The sequence below is a fragment of the Cebus imitator genome, unplaced genomic scaffold, assembly GCF_001604975.1.
Source record: "Cebus imitator isolate Cc_AM_T3 unplaced genomic scaffold, Cebus_imitator-1.0 Scaffold558, whole genome shotgun sequence".
NCBI classification, from domain to species: domain Eukaryota; kingdom Metazoa; phylum Chordata; class Mammalia; order Primates; family Cebidae; genus Cebus; species Cebus imitator.
Window position 1 is genome coordinate 968892 of NW_016107873.1, and position 22440 is coordinate 991331.

Consider the following 22440-nt stretch of genomic DNA (forward strand, 5'->3'; position numbering starts at 1 on the left):
TGCAGTGACTCACTGCGCTGGCTTAAACAGCGGCATTGAGATTTGCGGCGCTTTTTTTGCCCTGGAATCTACTGTCCTGGTTCCCTGCTCAGTCCCCTTTATAATCAGACGAATGGGCGACTTCCCATGGCTCCAATTGCCAGACAAAAGGGCACCCAGACCGTTGTATTTTGTACGGAGAACCGCTGCCTTGGGGCGCCGACAAAGCAGCCGCGTGGGGCAACGCAGTGGCGCCGGCCGGCACAGCCTTGCTGGCCGAAACAGCCGCGCTGGCGACCCGTGGAGCTCCTCCGCCTGGGAATGACCTAGTCTGTGGGCAATAAAAATGCAGTGTCCACTCACCCTCTGCACTTTCACTGGAAGCTGCAATCCTGAGCTGTTCCTAAACGGCCATCTTGGATCATCCCCCCTCAGGTTCTTTTCTTGATATTGATTGGTTTGATTCGTTCTCAATTTCACCAGTTTTGTTAGAAGTGATAGAAAGTGACTTTTTTTCCTTTCTCAATGCCTCTTCCAAAGTAGATAGGCCATAGTTATTTCTCTAGGGAATTTTGACAAGGCAAGGTTTAGAAATAAGGATGGTGTGTCCTCTACTTTTATTTCGGTCTTTTAGACTAAGATCATCTGGCTGTCAGTTCTGGTCTCCTAGGAAAGCTTTTCCTCTCTCAGTACTTTGAAAGTCATAGAAGTAAGTTTTAGCTGATGTTCAGTTCATTATCCCTTTGAAATATCTTTCTTATTGACTTATAGTGGATGATTACTGATTTAGGTACAGTAATTTGTGATGTCTTTGTAGGAAATGCCAGAAATATTTCAGATTCTGCCCAATGGTTCTTAAAATGCTTGTATCAACAGACATTTGTATTGCTATGTGTGATGGTTAATACTGAGTGTCAACTTGATCATGTTGAAGGATGCAAACTATTGATCCTGGGAGTGTCTGTGAAGGTGTTACCAAAGGAGATTTACATTTGAGTCAGTGGGCTGGGAAAGGCAGACCTACCCTTAATCTGGATGGGCACCATCTAGTCAGCTGCCGGCTCAGTCAGGATATAAAGCAGGCAGAAAAAAAGGTGAAAAGGCTAGACTGACATAGCCTCCCAGCTTACACCCTTCTCCCATGTTGGATGCTTCCTGTTCCCGAGCATTGAACTCCATATTCTTCAGCTTTGGGACTGGCACTGGCTTCCTTGCACCTCAGCTTGCAGGCAGCCTATTGTGGGACCTTGTGATTGTGTGAGTTAACACTCCTTAATAAAATCCCATATATCTTATTAGTTCTGTTTCTCTAGAGAGCTCCGTCTAATATAATATGTGAGTCATGGGCAGAGTTGCAAGTAACACCTCTGACTTTGTCAATATATGTCCTAAATTCTACATAATGAGTTTGGTGATTGTTTTAGGATATATAGTATAGATTCAGTATGCAAGCCATTTCTTCCTCTTTCTATTTTGTTCTCTTTTCTTTATTTCTTCCTAAATGGAAAACAAACAAACAAAAACAAAACAAAACAAAACAAAATGAAAATTTCACCTGAAGTTTTGAGGGAAAGTTACTTGTAATACTTACTTTCCTAAACAATTTCATTTTTTGTTACTTTCTTTGTTCATATGTATGAATGCTTCCTGTGATTAAAGTAATATTTTATATGTTTTTACAGAAAAATAATTTACAGAGAAAGTTTATAAATTACAACATTAGAAATAAATTCTGAGACTCATGGAAAACATCCTGTGGGAATAGAAAGAGCAGGATGAACATTAGGAATTTGAGCTATATTAGACCCAAATAATTTGAAGAATCTTATTTACTCAAAAATAAGATTCTTCAAGTTATTTTAAAATACGTGTTTTAAGATACCTAGAACTTATCCTGTCACTTGCCTGTGAGGTTTTTAATCTCTTTGGGTGGAATTAAATAATGCCTAATATACTTTTGCCTTGTTCATAGTGTATTAAAAAGAATGAGATTTAAATGGTAAAGGTCTTACTTGAGATTTTTTTCCTATCATATCTTGACTGTGTGATCAAGGTAACACTCTTTTCCTTTATGGACTTCAACGGGAATAAAAATTGTTAAATCATAGAATATTTTAAGGATTAAATTTAAAATGCCAATGTTGGATTCACATACCATGCAAATGTCTGTAATTACATAGAGATAAGGGTAACTAACATGAGAACAAATTGTATCTTTTTTGTAACTGTGGTTATCATTAGTGTAACAATGTCCTTTTGTATAAATGTTGATAGTTTGATACATTGGACAGGTTGTGTACCTGACTCCAAGGTCCTATGAGGAAACTAGGCTCCAGAGTGCTTGTCCATGATCACTCGCTGGTGAGTGATAAGGCGGTGCAAATGTATTTTTATTTCTATTTTAGTATCCTTTTTTTGATAGATTGTACCATAGCCATTTAACAGTATGTTGAAACTTTTATGCAGCATTTAAAATTTCTTTTGTCTGAACCAGAAATCACATCAACAGCATAACATTAACTTGTTTCCGATTATAAAAATAACACTTGAAAACTAAAAGTATAAAGAAGAAAATGTAAAAGTCAGATTATTATTTCCTTGTAATGGAAATAACCATGAATGTATGGCCTCCTAATCTTTTTTTTTTTTTTTTTTTTTTTTTTTTTGTTTTTTTTTTTTTTTTTTTTTTTTTTTTTTTGGGACAGAGTTTCGCTCTTGTTACCCAGGCTGGAGTGCAATGGCGCAATCTCGGCTCACCGCAACATCCACCTCCTGGGTTCAGGCAATTCTCCTGCCTCAGCCTCCTGAGTAGCTGGGGTTACAGGCACGCGCCACCATGCCCAGCTAATTTTTTGTATTTTTAGTAGAGAAGGGGTTTCACCGTGTTGACCAGGATGGTCTCGATCTCTTGACCTCGTGATCCACCCGCCTCGGCCTCCCAAAGTGCTGGGATTACAGGCTTGAGCCACTGTGCCCGGCCTGGCCTCCTAATCTTTTTTTCTCACCATATTGTTGTTATTTTTGCTTACTCTAACATAAGTGTTTTTCAATGTCTGTCTTACTACCCTTCCTAGTCAAGTTTTGAAGTAAACACACACACACACACACACACACATAAATTAGCATCTTAAAAAGAGTAAAATAAGATGAAAATACTCAACTATATTTTGCAAGCCAAAGAGTTAACTTCAGAAGAAATAGACATTAGCAGATTCAGCAATTAAAGTCCTATTTATAGTTTGTCTGGAGAGAATAATAATATATATAGTGTCCTCAGCAGTCAGTGTGATGTGGTGTGAATAGCACAGGCTTTGCATTCAGGCTGACCTAACTGAATCCTAGTCTTACTACTTACTAACTGCCTGATGTTGGACAGTAACTTAACTTCTCTCACCTTTGGTTTCTTATCTTTAAAATGGAGTGAATAATGCCTGCCATTCAGGGCTGCGTTAGGATTAGAGAAGCAAATATAACTAAAGTGCCTTACCCGGTGTCTGGATATGTTAGGCATAGGGTAAATGATAGTCAGAAGAAACCTAAGGCCCTAGGCTTACACAACTGAAGTAATTTTGTGAAAATTAAAGGCCACCGTGTTATACCCATAATTAACTAAGTAGCTATGTCTTCAAAATATTTATTTGCATTATTTACCATTTTTTCTTTCTCTTGCAAATTTATTACTGCCCAAAGAGGAATGGAAAATGATGAAAAAGTGACTGTCTTGAGATGCTTTCTACTCTGGCAGGCCGTGGTCCAGGCTACAGTGTTTACCTCATTTCAGGAAGGTCCAAAGCATTATGGGCCTGGAGTAGGTCTTAGAGATTCACTGATGAGCTCCCACGGAACATTCACAATCCAGGGCAAGAGATTCAATTCAGAAAAAGCAAAAGCCTTTCCACTACACTTTAAAAAAAAATTCAGAATGAAGGTAGCTGAAGTGAACCCTATTGTGGGTGGCAGGAGTTGGGGGCAGGGGTATAAATTCTGAAAACTTGAGTTATTTTATTGAACATACAAATGTCAGGGAAAAAAATTAAAAAGGTATTTCTTTTAGCCAGTAAGAGGTTAATACCTGGTTGTAACTGCAGAAAAGCAACATTGAGGCAACTTTTTAATATTTACTTCCAAATAAGATGAGAAAATTAGAGGAAATCACTTGTTTCTGATATGGAAAGAATTAGAGACATAGACCTACCCCAAATAAGAACACTAGTAAGGCATTTGTAAGTGATATAAGTATGGAAGTGTATTTAAATATACTAGTATGTAAGTGATATAAGTATGGTATTAGGCAAGTTCTTATGAAGGAAACAGGACAGTATCGCTAAGGAAATGATATGTAAGTGGATCTTGCAGGATGAACAGAAATTCACTAGCAAAGGTAACTGCCTTCTGGGCCCAGTTAACTGTGTATGTAAGGCAACAGTGGATTATGGGGAGCATGAGGGAGGGGTAGAGAGTGAGCTTAGAGCCACTGCTCTAGTATTAAGTTTGAATTATGGAAAATACAGCAATATTTTAATTTTCATTGCAGAGAAATGTTGAGAATGGTATATAATGAGTAAAAGCAAAAAGAATAGCAGAGCCAATCAATCAATACAAGATAATTTTTAAAACACAGAAAAGACAAATGTGCCTTTGCCTATGAAAGGGTGAAGGACATGCCATCCCAAATTATGTCAGATTGGTATATTGATTATTTCAAGGTGAAAACTTTGGAGAAATTGGAGTTTCTTGAGGCTGTATGCACAGAATGCCTTCCTGAGCCATACAGAAGAGACACTGGATGAAATTGCCAGGATAATGGTGTATGTCCCCAAGGAGGAACAGCTCTTTTCTTCCCAGGGCTGCAAGTCTATTTCCCAGAGGATTAACTGCTTCTATCATGAAGGCTAGATGAAGACTTCCTGGAGCTGCCTTTCTTCCCCTAACAGGACCCTGGGACCTGTAGGAGCACCCTGTTTGCAACTGCGAGGTGTTTGAGGGGTGTGGACTGGCATTCAGCAGTCACTAACACAAAACTGGTGTGTGAAAGACAGACCTTACATTAGAAACAGTGCCAGTCCTGTTTGTTTGTTTGTTTTTGGAAGCCCCACCAAAATAGAAACTTGGATCTCTGGATTCAAAGAAACAGAGCCAATTCTTAAGATCACTTGGTGCTTTAAAGACATCCATTCCAAAGTGGAATGTGGTTGAAGAAAGTGGGCCAGGTGGTTGAAGAAAGCCATGTGGGAGCTCAAGAAATCCCAAGAGCTGGTGATGATGCTGCAGATGGTCTCTTTAGCATCTCAGCTCTTCTGTAAGGAAAAGCTTGGGTGTTACACTTCAGAGGCTGTAGAGTCCTTGGGTTACAGAGCAGATGAGAATGAAGTTCTGTGACCCAGCAGTGGAAAGTACATTCTAGGTTTGCCGGCTGGTGGGCTTTCAAATGGTACTGCCAGAGGAAAGCTGAGCTGTTTCTGTTGTGAATGGATCAGCAAAGAGCCTCAGCCTGAAGGAAAAAGTGCACAGAGGAAAATATTTTACAAATCAGGTCAATGTAAGCCAAGACTTAGTATACAGATTTTGGAGGGAGAGGGGGAAGCTTGTAAAACAATTAGGGGTCTTGACATGTTACATGTAAAGATTAAAATTTTCTATTCTTAAAAAAAGAAGAAGAAAGGGCAAGCTTTGTCTTTTCCTGTGTGCAGCGATCAAGATTCCTCTGGGAGGGGCACCCTCTCCATACCAGGGTGACAAAACAGCGATTATTACCAGAATTGGAATTGGAGGCTGCAATGGATCTGAATAAACATATTTACATTGCCTTCCATCTGCTTTACACACCTCCACCATATATCTCTGGTGACTCCCTTGGAACATTTGCTTCCTCTAGCCAGATTTCCTTTGTCCTGTCGTTTTTCCTCATATTTATCACTCAGTGCCTAAAAATGTATAAAAACATCTTGGTTTGGCCACTTCTTTGGACTTCACTTACTTGTAAAGATCCCCATACACATGTAAAACTAATAAAATTTGTAGACTTTTCTCTTGTTAATCTGCCTGGTGTCAGTTTGGCTCCCAGATGCAACTGAAGAGCCTACTAAGAGCTGAAAGGGGGTTGGAGGTGATCTTTTACTCCCCCACACTAAAATTGGACCATTTTCAGGAAGATGACCAGTGTTTTATTCCTGTCCAACTTGTTGGCCAGTGCTTCAAAGGAGAGTGAACTCCATCACCCCACATCAGAAATGTATCAGCATAAGTAACCTGATGGATAAAACATCAAAACTAGTTGCCACGACTTGTTCTCTAAAGTGTTAAAAATCCATTATGCCCCGAACCACTGATTCTAAGTTTCCATTATTCACCACTGATTTGGTTAAAGATCACTTTGTAGAGAGAAGTTTATAGAAGTGGCAAAAAATACATATATATTTATATAAACAAACATAAATATTATATACATATTTCTTTAAAATTAGTGATAAGAGACACTTTGGTTGCCGATCAGACAGGAAATAAGTAAATAGAAAAATTGAAAACCTAAAGCTCATGCTGTTCTCACTGCTTTATTTTCTCATAATTACTTCTTGACATTTCCCTTTAGTGTAAGCACTAGATGAGGAGCCAGGAAAGCCAGGATTCTAGACCCAGCCATATCAGTTTCTACACATCTGCCTCATCTCAGACATATCCCTTTACTTCTCGAGCCCTTGGTTTCCTGATCTCTCAAATGAAAGGATTTTCAAATAGGTTCTGCAGGATATGGGAGAGATACTTCAAGGGCCACTCTGGAAGATGAAGGGAGGCCTCCTGCCAACCTTTCCCCTTCAGACAGAGCAGCTTCGCTTTTATTTGTGTTATAAGTTGGGGCTGTCACAAGATTTTTTTTGACAAAAGGATTCTGTTACTTTTTTAAAGTTTGAAAATCACTGAGCTAAATGTTCCATAAGGGCCTATCCGGCTCAGAAACAATTTTCATAGCTGTAGATTGGGAATAACAATAGTCCCTTCTCAGGTTTCCATGGAGTACACAAGATATTACATGTAGAACAGGGCATAGAATGTAGGAAGCATTCAGTGTGTTAGCCGTTAATCTCTGCCACCCCTTCCCCCAGCAGGTCCCACACAACTAAGACTGCATTTGTGACTGTATACTTTAGAGTATGAAATGATGGCCTGAAAAATTGCCTGATCCATCTGCTTTATATCAACACCACCATAAAAATGTCTTGGGCATGTTCTCTGTGAATTTTTAATATAGTTTATTTCTAGTTTTTGTACTTCACCTTTTTCTCTCACAATTGAGTTTTCTTTTGTTATCAGATTTTTAAAATAGTTATGATAATGCATTTTTGAAAGTTAATGTGTTCTTGTGTTCCAGACTTCTCAGCTCGTGGGAAAGTGACATCAGCGTCCACCCCCTAACCCTGCCCTCTGCAACCTGCTTGGAGCTGCTTTTGATATTATCGAAGAGTAATGCCAATCTGCCTTCATCCCTTCGCCATATGAATTCCTTTCAGGTGAGCAATGGCTTCTTTTCTAGGCTGTGATTTCTCAGTTTTACTTGGAATTATTTTTCAAGGATCCTGTCTTTCACAGGAGATAACCCATGGAATTCTCCAGTTTCAAATAATAAAAATAAGCATAATGCATGTATTGCTTTGTCCATCTGGGTTTTTTTGTTTGTTTGTTTTTTGGAGGCAGAGACTCACACTGTTGCCCAGGCTCGAGTGAAGTGGTGCAGTCTCGGCTGACCGCAGCCTCCATCTCCAAGGTTTAAGTGGCTTTTGTGCCTCAGCCTCCCGAGTAGCCGGGACTCCAGGTGCATGCCACCACACCTGGCTAATTTTTTGTATTTTTTGTAGAAACAGGGTTTCACTGTGTTGTCCAGGCTGGCCTCAAACTTCTGAGCTCAGGCAGTCAACCTGCCTCAGCTTCCCAAAGTGTTAGGATTACTGGCGTGAGCCACTGTGCCTGGGCTTTGTCTATCTCTTTTTAAATAAATGAACAAACGGAGGCTCAGAATTGACTAGGTAATTATCTAGTCATGGCAGAAGCCACAGCTCTATAACTCCAGGCTTTGTTCTTCGGGCTCCCATCTTGCCTCTGGAAAATGTCAAGAAGATCCAGCAGATACTTGTGAATGCCAACTCCTTTCTCCCAACTTTGCATGAGACCCAGAAATCTAAACCATTATTAGTGGCTTTGCTGCTGTTAGCCGGAAGTCAGATTGCCAAGTGGATGTTTAACAGGATTGATCTGTTTAACAGGGTTCTACTGTCTGAGCCATTTCCCTTTCTCTCCTTAGCCTTCTCCCTTATCACTTCCCTACTGCCCTGGATATTTATTTGTTCCCATAGTCTAACTCAGCACTGCAAGTGTAGACTGGCCAGCAAGATGACCAGCATGAAGGGACCTCCTGCTGCCCTCACAGTCAGCTAATTGTCAAATGGGGTGGCAAATGAGAATTAGGATGTTAACTCATGGCTTAAGTTGTGGCCTTATCACTACTACATGTAATTGGACTTATCTCTGACCCTTGGCAATGGAAAAATACTCAGGAGCTCTCTGATGCTGGTGGGAATACAATGTAAATAAACGTGGGCTATTTCTACTTCTGAAGGGTTGTTGTATCCTAAGAAAACTTCAGAAGCATTGTATATTGCTTATTACCTCTGTTACATGGTAAAACAAGATGTGGATTTTCCTATGAATCATGTCTCAAGAAATCAAGAGAAAATAACTGATCCAATCTTACTTACATTCTTCTCCTCTTGGAAATCTGTTACATGGATTTTCTCTGTGATGTTCTTCCTCTTTCTGAGCCTCAGGCACTCATAGAGTACAGTCTTTGGCCTTAGCGTGGCTGTTTGTATTTGCTGTCTGTTGGTCAACTCCAATCCTGGTCTCTCAAATGGACCTTAAAGAACATCTTCTCATTTTATAGGAGAGGAAATTGCGATCTGGAACATGGAGTGAATTGGCTAGGGAACACTCAGTGGGTCAGAGACCAAACTGGACTCACTCGCCAGGGTTACTCCATTTGCCACTAACTGCACTGCCCACTAAGGTCCTGAGGGTAGAGTGGGTGTGAATGGTGGCTGGAGGCAAGTTAGTAGATCTGCCTTGGCATGTCCACAGCCTCCCCTTATTTTGCAGTAGTTTGTATTCATATATTTGTATACTGCCTTAAACTAGATACGATTTAAAATTCTATATATCTATATTTCTTTAAGTTCTGCTCATGGTATTGAATAATGGAAAAAGTTTGTATATGCCCACAAACATTCATGGAGAAAGAGACAAAAAACTTACCAGTGGTTATTGTTGAGGAATGAAGCTGAAAAACAATAATTTTTTATTTCACTCCTTCCTTCATGTACTATTTGAAATTTTCATGCCATGGGTGAGTGGGTAGCAAGAGAAATTACTCTGACTTCAAGGATTTTATGGCATATTGGGAGAAATAGGACAGTCATCCATGTATGATTTAACTTGAGAGTAATTTTATTACAACGTAGCCTCAACACATTTTTAAAGAAATTAAAGGTAAAAGATTTTTTGAAGGGTTTTTTGTGTCTCTATCTCCTTCAGTTCTGCTCTGATGTTAGTTATTTCTTGTCTTCTGCTAGGTTTTGAGTTTTTTTTATCTTGCTCCTCTAGCTCTTTCAATTTTGATGATAGGGTGTCAATTTTAGATCTCTCCTTGCATCTCATGTGGGCATTTGTTGCTATATATTTTCCTCTAGAGACTGCTTTAAATGTGTCCCAGAGATTCTGGTATGTTGTGTCTTCGTTCTTGTTGGTTTCGAAGAACATCTTTATCTCTGCCTTCATTTCATTATTTATCCAGTCAACATTCAAGAGCCAGTTGTTCAGTTTCCATGAAGCTGTGTGGTTCTGAGTTAGTTTCTAAATTCTGAGTTCTAACTCGATTACACTGTGGTCTGAGAGACTGTTATGATTTCCGTTCTTTTGCATTTGTTGAGGAGTGATTTACTAACAATTATATGATCAATTTTAGAGTAGGTGCGATGTGGTGCTGAGAAGAATGTATATTCTATGGATTTGGGATGGAGAGTTCTGTAAAAAAAACACCTTAAGCTTCATATGGAACCAAAAGAGAGCCCACATAGCCAAGTCATTTCTAAGCAAAAAGAACAAAGCGGGAGGCATCACACTACTGCACTTCAAACTATACTACAAGGCTGCAGTAATCAAAACAGTATGGTACTGGTAGCAAAACAGAAATATAGACCAGTGGAACAGAACAGAGGCCTCGGAGGCAACACAACATATCTACAACTATCCGATCTTTGACAAATCTGACAAAAACAAGCAATGGGGAAAGGATTCCCTGTTTAATAAATGATATTGGGAAAACTGGCTAGCCATGTGCAGAAAGCAGAAACTGGACCCCTTCTTGACATCTTACACTGAAATTAACTCCAGATGGATTAAAGATTTAAACATAAGACCGATGGATTAAAGATTTAAACGTACGACCTAACACCATAAAAACCCTAGAAGAAAATCTAGGCAGTACCATTCAGGACATAAGCAGAGGCAAGAACTTCATGACTAAAACACAAAAAGCAATGGCAACAAAAGCCAAAAGAGACAAATGGGATCTAATTAAACTTAAGAGCTTCTGCACAGCAAAAGAAAAAATCATTAGAGTGAACCGGCAACCAACAGAATGGGGAAAATTTTTTGCAGTCTACCCATCTGACAAAGGGCTGATACCCAGAATTTACAAAGAACTAAAACAGATTTACAAGAAAAAAACAAACAAGCCCATTCAAAAGTGGGAGAAGGATATGAACAGACACTTTACAAAAGAAAACATACATGAGGCCAAGAAACATATGAAAAAATGCTCATCATCACTGGTCGTTAGAGAAATGCAAATCAAAACCACATTGAGATACCATCTCACGCCAGTTAGAATGGCGATCATTAAAAAATCTGGAGACAACAGATGCTGGAGAGGATGTGGAGAAATAGGAACACTTTTACACTGTTGGTGGGAGTGTAAATTAGTTCAACCATTGTGGAAGACAGTGTGGCAATTCCTCAAGGACCTAGAAATAGAAATTCCATATGACCCAGCAATCTCGTTACTGGGTATATACCCAAAGGATTATAAATCATTCTACTATAAGGACCCATGTACATGAATGTTCACTGCAGCATTGTTTACAATAGCAAAGACCTCGAACCAACCCAAATGCCCAATGATGATAGACTGAACAGGAGAATGTGGTGCATATACACCATGGAATATTATGCAGCCATCAAAAATGATGAGTTCTTGTCCTTTGTAGGGACATGGATGAACCTGGAAACCATCATTCTCAGCAAACTGACACAAGAACAGAAAATCAAACACCACATGTTCTCACTCATAGGTGGGTGTTGAACAATGAGAACACATGGACACAGGGAGGGGAGCATCACACACTGGGTCTGTTGGGGGGAAATAGGAGAGGGACAGTGGGGGGTGGGGAGTTGGGGAGAGAGAGCATGGGGAGAAATGCCGGATATAGGTGATGGGAAGGAAGGCGGCAAATCACGCTGCCATGCGTGTACCTATGCAACAATCTTGCATGTTCTTCACATGTACCCCAAAAATGCAATTAAGTGCAATTAAAATTCGATTTAAAAAATGGTGAAAGAGTAATCTAAACCAAGTATTGGAGGTTTGAAAGGAAGACTAATTAGAGGCCTTGCCCACTTTAAGGATGTCATCTCAGTCTCATGGAAACACAGGTGCATGAAGCCTGGCCTGCAACTGACAACAACGGTGTCGTCTTAGCACCTTTAATTAGAGGAGCTCTTAGAGTGGTCTGAATGTTAATTGCTCAATGCCCTTTTCTATTGGTGATTGTCCTTCATGCGGCTTTAGTCCATTTGCTCAATATTATTGTCAGAAACACACATACTTTCCCAGATTCACAGATACAGAGAAAATTTTCAGAATCTTACGAAGTGTCTGCTAAAGTTTGGTCCCTGCTGTCACCCCTGGAAAGATGTATTCTTATAAGGAACGTACCAGGAGTCATCTTCCCTATGCAGGTCTTCATTCCAAGATTAAGGATCAGTGAAAATGGGGAAAGTGTCTGTCAGGATTCGACAGAAATGCTCTGCTTTTTCATCTTTGTAACTCCCACGTCATCATTTATTATAATGACAAGGAATGGGGCTTCTAATTTTGCCTGTGTTTAGGATTTATTTTTTTAATTGGAAACTCGCTTTCATGCACATTTTTTAAAGAGCTATATCGGCAAGAGCTATATAAAATAGCTATCTAAAATAACAGAATGACACTTGTTAAAGATATCTTTACATTTCCAATTCTCTTACTTTTCTGGCTGAGTCACTGTGAGCAGTGCTTCTTTTTCTGTAAATCTGTCATTTTAGAACTCACTTGGTGCTTCTGCTTGAGCTGTTACCACTGCTGAATCTCAAAAGGAAGGGTTTATCTTATTAATTAAAACTGTTAACATATATGATATTCTAACTTCTTAAATTACACTTTAACATTTCTGTCAGGCCAACAGGGACCTCTAAATAATGTTAACCTCTTTTAATAAGGTTAGTTAAACAATGTTAGATGTTTTTTAAGTGGCATGACTTGTCAGCACCTTGCATGTGCTTAAGGGGTAGTGTGATCCTCCTAGTTGAGGAATATGTAAACATTATTTCCCAAATGTTTTTGATAGCAGGAATACTTTTTCTAGTGGCATTTTATGTGATTAATGTTAACAGAACACAGATGGGGAGACACTTCTATCACTAAAGACCCTTATGTACCTTCTTAGTGGCAACCTTCTTTACCTCCACAAGAAGTAGTGCTGCAGTTTTAGAGGCCAATTGTCAGGAGGATACCATCTTTCTTTTAAGACTAGATGGTTTTCCTTTGGTTAGGGCCTCTTTGGTCAAAATGGTACAGTAGGAACAAAATCTGCTTTTGGCATTCCTTGGTATACACTGAATCTAGCCTGTGACCCAGAAGGTCCCTGGCTGAGCATTGCTCTCCCACCCTGTACCTGTTCCCAGTTCTATTTCATCTGACACTCATCCACTCTGTACACTGTGTACCTAAGTAGTAACATGGCAAAGGGTTCTGCTGATAGATTGAGCCATCTGACTAATAAGCTCTGCCTCTCCCCAACTTAAGGATTAACTCCCACTGAGAATGCCCCAGAAGAGTCTTCCTTGGAAAATATACTCAACTAAGATAAGGAAGGAGTGTTTCATAGCTTTGGTCCCTGAGTAGAGGAAACCCTTCCTGTTTATTCCCATACCTTACCTCATTAATTCCAGCTCCAACCAGCTGCTCCAGGCTATCTAAATGGTATGGATAGAATTTCTAAGGGCATAGAGCCCCAGGTAGATGACAGCATTCTAAACAGTTTTAAATGTTTTCACAAACACTTACCTTTTTTAGATCCTCACAATTCCCATTTTATTTTATTTATTCTTAATTTTTATGGATACATAGTAGGTATATATATTTATGGGTTACGTGAGATATTTTGATACAGGCATGCAATGGATAATAATCACGTCAGGGTAAACATGGTGTCTGTCACCTGAAGCATTTATGCTTTGTGTTACAAACAATCCACTTGTACTCTTTTAGTTATTTTTAAATGTACAATTAAATTACTTTTTACTATAATCATCCTGTTGTGCTAGCAAAATTAGACCTTATTTATTCTACTTTTTTAATCCATTAACCATCCCCACCTCCCCCATCCACTACTCTTCCCAGCCTCTGGTAACCATCTTCCCACTCTCTATCTCTATGAATTCAGTTATTTTGATGTTTAGATTCCACAAACAAGTGAGAACATGTGAAGTTTGCCTTTCTGTGCCTGGCGTATTTCACTTAACATAATGACCTCCAGTTCCATCCATGTTGTTGCAAATGACAGGATCTCATTCAGGTTTATGGCTAACAAGTATTCCATTGTAAATATGTACCACATTTTCTTTCTTCATTCATCAGTTGATGGACCCTTAGGTTGCTTCCACATCTTGGCTCTTGTGAATAGTCTTGCAATAAGCATGGGAGTAGACATATCTCTGTGATATCCTGATTTCCTTTCTTTTGGGTACCTACCTAGGAGTGGGATTGCTGGATTGCATGGTAGCTCTTGAACCCCTGACCTCGTGATTTGCCCACTTCGGCCTCCCAGAGTGCTGGGATTACAGGCATAAACCGCTGTGCTCAGCCGGTAGCTCTATTCTTAGTTTTTGAGGAACTTCCCAACTGTTCTTCATACCAGTTGTACTAATTTACATTCCCACCAACAGTGTATGAGAGTTCCCTTTTCTCCACATCCTTACCAGTATTTGTTAGCCTGTCTTTGGAGAAAAGCCATTTTGTTTTGTGCTTTTTTTACTTGTGCATGATTCATAAAAAATAGAAAATGTTAACTTTATTCATCCCTTTGCACTTATATTACCTAGACATATGTTTTAATTCTTTATATTGATATTTCATACAATGAAATTGCAATTACACTTTCAATTCGATTTTCTTCTTTTTTTTAATTTTTATTATTTATTTATTTTACTTTAAGTTCTGGGGTACATGTGCGGATCTTGCAGGATTGTTACATAGGTATACATATGCCATGTTGGTTTGCTGTGTCCATCCCGCCGTCATCTACGTTAGGCATTCCTCCTAATGTTATCCCTCCCCAATCTCCCCACCCACTACTATCCCTCCCCTAATCCCCCACCCCCGATCCCCCAACAGACCCAGTGTGTGATGCTCCCCTCTCTGTGTTTATGTGGTGTCATTGTTCAACACCCACTTATGAGTGAGAACATGTGGTGTTTGGTTTTCTGCTCTTGTGTCAGTTTGCTGAGAATGATGGTTTCTGACTTCATCCATGTCCCTGCAAAGGACATGAACTCATCCTTTTTTATGGCTGCATAGTATTCCATGGTGTATATGTGCCACATTTTTTTTACCCAGTCTATCATCGATGGGCATTTGGATTGGTTCCAAGTCTTTGCTACTGTGAACAGTGCTGCAATAAGCATACATGTGCATGTGTCTTTATAATAGAATGATTATGATCCTTTAGGTATATACCCAGTAATGGGATTGCTGGGTCAAGTGGTATTTCTTTTTCTAGATCCTTGAGGAATCACCACACTGTCTTCCACAAGGTTGAACTAATTTACAGTCTCACCAACAGTGTAAAAGCATTCCTATTTCTCCACATCCTCTCCAGCATCTGTTGTCTTCATATTTTTAATGATTGCCATTCTAACTGGCATGAGGTGGTATCTCAATGAGGTTTTGATTTGCATTTCTCTAATGACCAGGGATGATGAGCTTTGTTTCATATGTTTGTTGGCCACATAAATGTCTTCTTTTGAAAAGTATCTGTTCATATCTTTCATCCACTTTTTGATGGGTTTGGTTTTTTCTTGTAAATTTGTTTAAGTTCTTTGTAGATTCTGGATATTAGCCCTTTGTCTGATGGGTAGCTTGCAAAAATTTTTCCCCATTCTGTTGGTTGCCGGTTCACTCTGATGATTGTTTCTTTTGCTGTGCATAAACTCTTAAGTTTAATTAGATCCCATTTGTCTCTTTCGGCTTTTGTTGCCATTGCTTTTTGTGTTTTAGTCATGAAGTCCTTGCCTATGCCTATGTCCTGAATGGTGTTGCCTAGATTTTCTTCTAGGGTTTTTATGATGTTAGATTTTATGTTTAAATCTTTAATCCATCTGGCATTGATTTTTCTATAAGGTGTAAGAAAAGAATCCAGTTTTAGCTTTCTGCACATGGCTAGCCAGTTTTCCCAATATCATTTATTAAACAGGGAATCTTTTCCCCATTGCTTGTTTTTGTCAGGTTTGTCAAAGATCAGATGGTTGTAGATGTGTAGGGTTACTTCCAAGGCTTCTGTTCTGTTCCACTGGTCTATATCTCTGTTTTGGTACCAGCACCATGCTGTTTTGATTACTGTAGTCTTGTAGTATAGTTTGAAGTCAGGTAGTGTGATACCTCCAGCTTTGTTCTTTTTGCTTAGGATTGGCTTGGCTCTGTGGGCTCTCTTTTGGTTCCATATGAAGCTTAAGGTGGTTTTCTTTCAAGTTCTGTGAAGAAGGTCAATGGTAGTTTGATGAAGATAGCATTGAATCTATAAATTACTTTGGGTATTATTGCCATTTTCACAATATTGATTCTTCCTAACCATGAGCATGAAAGGTTTTTCCATCTGTTTGTGTCTTCTCTTATTTCCTTAAGCAGTGGTTTGTAGTTTTCCTTGAAGCAGTCCTTCACATCCTTTGTTAGTTGCATTCCTAGGTATTTTATTCTCTTTGTAGCAGTTGCGAATGGGAATTCACTCATGATTTGGCTCTCTGTTTGTCTGTTATTGATATGTAAGAATGCTTGTGATTCTTGCACATTGATTTTGTATCCTGAGACTTTGCTGAAGTTGCTTATCATCTTAAGGAGGTTTTGGGATGAGACAATGGGGTCTTCTAAATATACAACCATGTCATCTGCAAATAGAGACAATTTGACTTCCTCTTTTCCAAGTTGAATACCCTTTATTTCTTTTTCTTGCCTGATTGCTCTGGCTAGAACTTCCAATACTATGTTGAATAGGAATGGTGAGAGAGGGCATCCTTGTCTAGTGCCAGTTTTCAAGGGGAATGCTTCCAGTTTTTGCCCATTCATTATGATATTGGCTGTGGGTTTGTCATAAATAGCATTTATTCCCTAACTCATTTTATGACACTACATCATTCTGATACCAAAACCTGGCAGAGATGCAACTAAAAAAGAAAATTTTAGGCCAATATGCGTGATGAACATCGATGCAAAAATCTTCAATAAAATATTGGCAAACTGAATGCAACAGCACATCTAAAAGCTTATCCATCAAGCTTTTTGATCAAGTAGGCTTCATCTCAGGATGCAAGGCTGGTTCAACATACACAAATCTATCAATGTAATCCATCACATAAAGAGAACCAAAGACAAAAACCACATGATTATCTCAATAGATGCAGAGAAGGCCTTCGATAAAAGCCATTTAAACTGGTGTGGAGATGATATCCCATTATAGTTTTGATTTGCATTTCTCTGATTATCAGTGATGTTGAGCACCTTTTCATATACTCATTTGCCAGTTGTATATATTGTTTTGAGAAATGTCTATTCATATCTTCTTTAAACAGATTTTTTTTTTACAGATGATTTTTTCAACAGATGATTAGATAATTTCCTATAGAGTTGTTTGAGCTCCTTATATATTCTGGTTATTAATCTCTTGTCATATTGGTAGTTTGCAAATGTATTGCTCCATTCTGTGAACTTTCTCTTAACTTTGTTGATTGTTTCTTTTGCTATGCAGAAACTTTTAATGTGATCTCATTTGTCCATTTTTACTTTAGTTGCCTGTATTTGTGGGATATTACTCAAGAAATCTTTGCCCAGTTCAGTGTCCTAGAGAGTTTCCCCAATGTTTTCTTACAGTAATTTTATAGTTTGAAGTCTTAGATTTAAGTCTTTAATCCATAATGATTTAATTTTTGTTTATGGCGAGAGATATGGAACTAGTTTCATTCTTCTGTATATGGATATCCAGTTTTCTCAGAGCTATTTATTGAAGAGACGGTCCTTCCCCTAGTATATGTTCTTGACAGTTTTGTAAAAAATGAGTTCATTGTAGATGTATGGATTTGTTTCTAGGTTGTCTATTCTATTCCATTGGTCTGTGTGTCTGGTTTTATGCTACTACTGTGCTGTTTTGGTTACTATAGTTTTGTAGCATAATTTGAAGTTAGGTAATGTGACTCCTCGGTTTTGTTCTTTTTACTCAGGATGGCTTTAGCTATTGTGGGTCTTTTATGCTTCCATATACATTTTAAGATTTTTTTTTTTCCGTTTCTGTGAAGAATGTCATTATTGTTCTGATAGGGATTGCACTAAATCTGTAGATTGCTTTGAGTAGTATGGATATTTTAACAGTATTGATTCTTCCAGTTCATGAACATGGAATATCTTTCCATTTTTTTTGTGCCCTCTTCAATTTCTTGCATCAATGTTTTATAATTTTCATTTTAGAGAGCTTTTATTTCCTCAGTTAATTAAATTCCTAGTGATTTTATTCTATTTGTATCTACTGTAAATGGGATTACTTTTTAATTTATTTTTCAGGTTGTTCCCTGTTGGCATATGGAAATCCTAGTGATTTTTGTATGGTGATTTTGTCCCCTGCAACTTTACTGAATTTGTTTATCAATTCTAATAGTTTTTTGTTGACGTCTCTAGGTTTTTCTAAATATAAGATTAGATCATTTGACTTATTCCTTTACAGTTTGGATGCCGTTTATTTCTTTCTCTTATCTGATTGCTGTAGCTAGGACCTCTGGTACTATGTTGAATAACAGTGGCAGTGGGCATCCTTGTCATATTTCAGATCCTAGAGGAAAGGCTTTTAGTATTTTCCCCATTCAGTATGACAGTAGCTATGGGTCTGTCATATATGGCTTTTTTATGTTAAGGTATGTTCCTTCTATACCCAGTTTTTTAATGGTTTTTTTAATCATGAAATGATGTGCAATTTTACCAGATGCATTTTTAGCACCAGCATAAATTGAAATGTTCATGTGGTTTTTGGCCTTCATTCTGTTGACATGATGTATCACATTGATTTGTATATTTTGAACCATCCTTGTATCCCTGGGATAAATCCCACTTGGCAGTGAAGAATTATCTTTTTAACGTGTTGTTGAATTCAGTTTGCTAGTATTTTGTTGAGGATTCTAAATCAATATTCTTTAGAGAGAATTAGCTTATAGTTTTCTTTTTTTAATGTGTCTTTGTCTCATTTTGGTATCAAGGTAATACTTCTGGGCTTGTATAATGAGTTTGGAAGTATTCCATTCTCCTCTACTTTCCAGAATAGTTTGAGTAAGATTGGTATTAGTTCTTCTTTAAATGTTTGGTAGAATTTGGCAGTGAAGCCCTCAGGTTCTGGGCTTTTCTTTACTGGGGAACTTTGTATTATGGCTTTGATCTCATTTGGTCTGTTCAGAATTTTTTTTCATGGTTCAGTTTTGGTGCATGGTATGTGTCTAGGAATTTGTTCATTTCTTCTAGATTTTCCAATTTGTTGGCATATACTTGCTCATAGTAGACACTAATGATCCTATGAATTTCTGCAGTATCAGTTGTAATTTCTCCTTCGTGATCTCTGATTTTATTTATTTATTTAATTTATTTATTCTCTCATGTTTTCCTAGTTATTCTGGCTAAAGATTTGTCAATTTTGTTTGCCTTTTGAAAAAAAACCAATATTTTGTTTTGTCGGTCTTTTGTATTGTTTTTTTCACTTCAATTTTGTTTATCTCTGTTCCTATCTTTACCATTTCTCCTAATTTTGAGTTTGGTTTGCTCCTGCTTTTCTAGTTCTTTAAGATGAATCATTAGGTTGTTTATTGAAGGTTTTAATTTTGTTTTGATGTAGGCACTTAATAGTTGTAAACTTCCCTCCTATAACTTTTTTTTCTGTATTCCATAGGTTATGGTATATTGTGTTCATTATCATTTCTTTCAAGAAATTTTTTAATTTACTCCTTAATGTCTTCATTGACCTACTGGTCATTCAGGAGCATATTGTTAATATCCATGTATTTATGTGGTTTTCAAAATTCCCCTTGTTACTGATTTCAGGTTTCATTCCATTGTGGTCGGAGAAGATGCTTGGTGTTATTTCAATGTGTTTTGAGTGTTCAAAGACTTATTTTGTGATATTAACGTATGGTCTGTCATTGAGAATGATCTGTGTGCTGAGAAGAATGTATATTCTTCAGCACCATAGGACAGGGCAAGAAAAAGAAAAACATTTAAAAAATTACAAGAAAAGAATATGTATTCTACAACTGTAGGACAAAATGCTCTGTAAATATCTTTTAGGTTTATTTGGTCCATAGCATAGATTAAATTTGATGTTTCTTTGTCTATTTTCTGTCTAGAAGATCTGTCGAATGCTGAAAGTGGATTGTTGACATCTCCAGCTATTATTTTATTGGAATTCATATCTTTCTTTAATATTTTCTTTACATATCTCGGTGTTCCAGTGTTGGGTGCACATATAGTTACAATCATGATATCGTTTTGCTGAATGGACCCTTTTATCATTATATAATGCCCTTCTTTGTTTCTTTGTATCATTTTTGTCTTTAAATCTATTTTAGATGATATAATTATAGGTACTTTGCTCTTTTTTGGTTTCCATTGGCATGGAATATATTTTTCCATCTTTTTATTGGAGAGTTTATTTATATTCAGTGTTGTTATCGATAAGTAAAGACTTCTGCCATTTTGTTATTTGTTTCCTGGTTTTTTTTGTGGTCTTTTCTTCCTTCTTTCCTTCCTGTCTTGTTTTTAGTGAAGGTGATTTCCTCTGGTGATATGATTTATTTTCTTGCTTCTGTTTTTTATGTGCCTGTTGTTTGTTTTTTGATTTGAGGTTACCATGAAGTTTGCAAAACCTATCTTACAATTCATTATTTTGAGCTGATAACAACTAAACACTGCATGCATAAACAAGCAAGCAAAACTAAAAAGAATAAAAATTCTACACTTTAACTTTGTTCCCCACGTTTAAATTAATTTTTAAATTTTTTTTCTTGTTTCTGTTTATATCTTATTGTTCTATGTCTTAGAAAGTTGTTAAAGTTGTTTTTTTTATTAATTCATCTTTTCATCTTTCTATCTAAGAGAAAGTAGTTTACATACCACCATTACAGCGTTATAATATTCTGTATTTTTCTATGTACTTATTTTTGCTGGTGGGTTTTGTACCTTCAGATGATGTTTTATTGCTCATTAACGTTATTTTCTTTCTGATTGAAGTACTCCCTTTAGCATTTCTTCAAGGACAGGTCTAGCATTGAAATTCCTCAGTTTTTGTTTGTCTGGGAAAGTCTTTATTTCTCCTTCATTTTTGATGAATATTTTCTCCAAATATAATACCGCAGGGTAAGGATTTTTTTCTTTCAGCTTTTAAAGTATGTCATGCCACTCTCTCCTGGCCTGTAAGATTTCCACTGAAAAGTCTGCTGCAAGATGTATTGGAACTCCATTGTATGTTATTTGTTACTTTGCTCTTGGTGATTTTAGGTTCCTTTCTTCTTAAGCTTTGTGAGTTTAATTATTAAATGCCTTGAGGTAGTCTTCTGTGAATTAAATGTGTTTGGTTTTCCATAACCTTCTTGTACTTGGATATTGATATCTTTTTCTAGATTTGGGACGTTCTGTTATTATCCTTTTGAATATACTTACTTCTCCTGTCTCTTTCTCTACCTCCTCTTTAAGGCCTATTAATTTGCCCCTTGGAGGCTGTTTTCTAGATCTTGTATGTGTGCTTCATTCTTTCATTATTCTTTTTTCTTTTGTCTCCTCTGACTGTGTATTTTCAAGTAGCCCACTAATTCTTTCTTCTGGTTAATCAATTCTCTTATTGAGATACTTGGATTCAATCTTTAGAATGTAAGTTGCAGGTTTCTACTCTAGATTTTCTTCATGATACTTTTTAATTATGTCACAGAGTTTAATGTGAAGTCTCATAATCACTGCACTCTCTTCCCCTCAAACACACAGATTTCTCTGAACTGTGCAGCTATTGTGAGGCATAGGGGAGGGATGGTGTTGGCAATTCACGACTGTTTTCTACTCTTTTCAGTGATATGAAGTTAAAATCGAATACCATGATCCTTACCTAATTTTTGATTTTTTTTTTTTTTTTGAGAGAGAGAGGGTCTTGCTTTGTCACCCAGGCTGTAGTATAGTGGTGTTATCTCAGCTCACTGCAACCTCCACCTCCTGGGCTCAAGCAGTTCTCCCACCTCAGCCTCCTAAGTAGCTGGGACTGCAGGTACATGCCACCGCACCTGGCTAATATTTGTAATTTTAGTGGACACGTGGTTTCGCTATATTGCCCAGGCTGGTCTTGAATTCCTGGGCTCAAGTAATCCTCGCGCCTCAGCCTTCAAAAGTGTTGGATTATGGGCATGAGCCACTGTGCTCAGCTGATTTTTGGTCCTGATGAAGGTGCTTTTTTATGTGTAAATAGTTGTCAAATTTGGTTTTTTTGTCAAGGGGACAGTGGGTAGGGTATTCTATCCTGCCATCTTGCTCCACCCCTCCAAATCAATCTAACTCCCATTTTTTAAAAGTAAGTAAAGGTGAAAAAGGTAAGTTAAGTGGGCAAATGTAATTATTTAACTACCAAAATGTGAGGTTATGTTTTAAATATTGGTCTTCTAATTCTGAATCTATTATTTATTCTACCTCATACAGATACATCAAAGAAAATGCCAAATGGTCCTCTTTGACAGCCCTGTGTCTTGTATAACTTATTTTTACCATGTGGCAGCAACAATATCTCTTTCACTAATGTCATCCTTTAGAGAACAACAACCTTC

General features: G+C 37.7%; 1 protein-coding gene across 3 annotated transcripts in view; it reads left to right on the forward strand.

Moving 5' to 3' along the window:
- Positions 1–22440, forward strand: part of UBE3D (ubiquitin protein ligase E3D) — a 193652-nt gene that overhangs the window by 114645 nt on the left and 56567 nt on the right. For all 3 annotated transcript variants that reach the window (XM_037733944.1, XM_017515769.2, XM_037733943.1), the window contains exon 9: positions 7346–7484. In XM_037733944.1, the coding sequence (XP_037589872.1) occupies positions 7346–7484 (139 nt within the window). The remainder of the gene's footprint in view (positions 1–7345; positions 7485–22440) is intronic.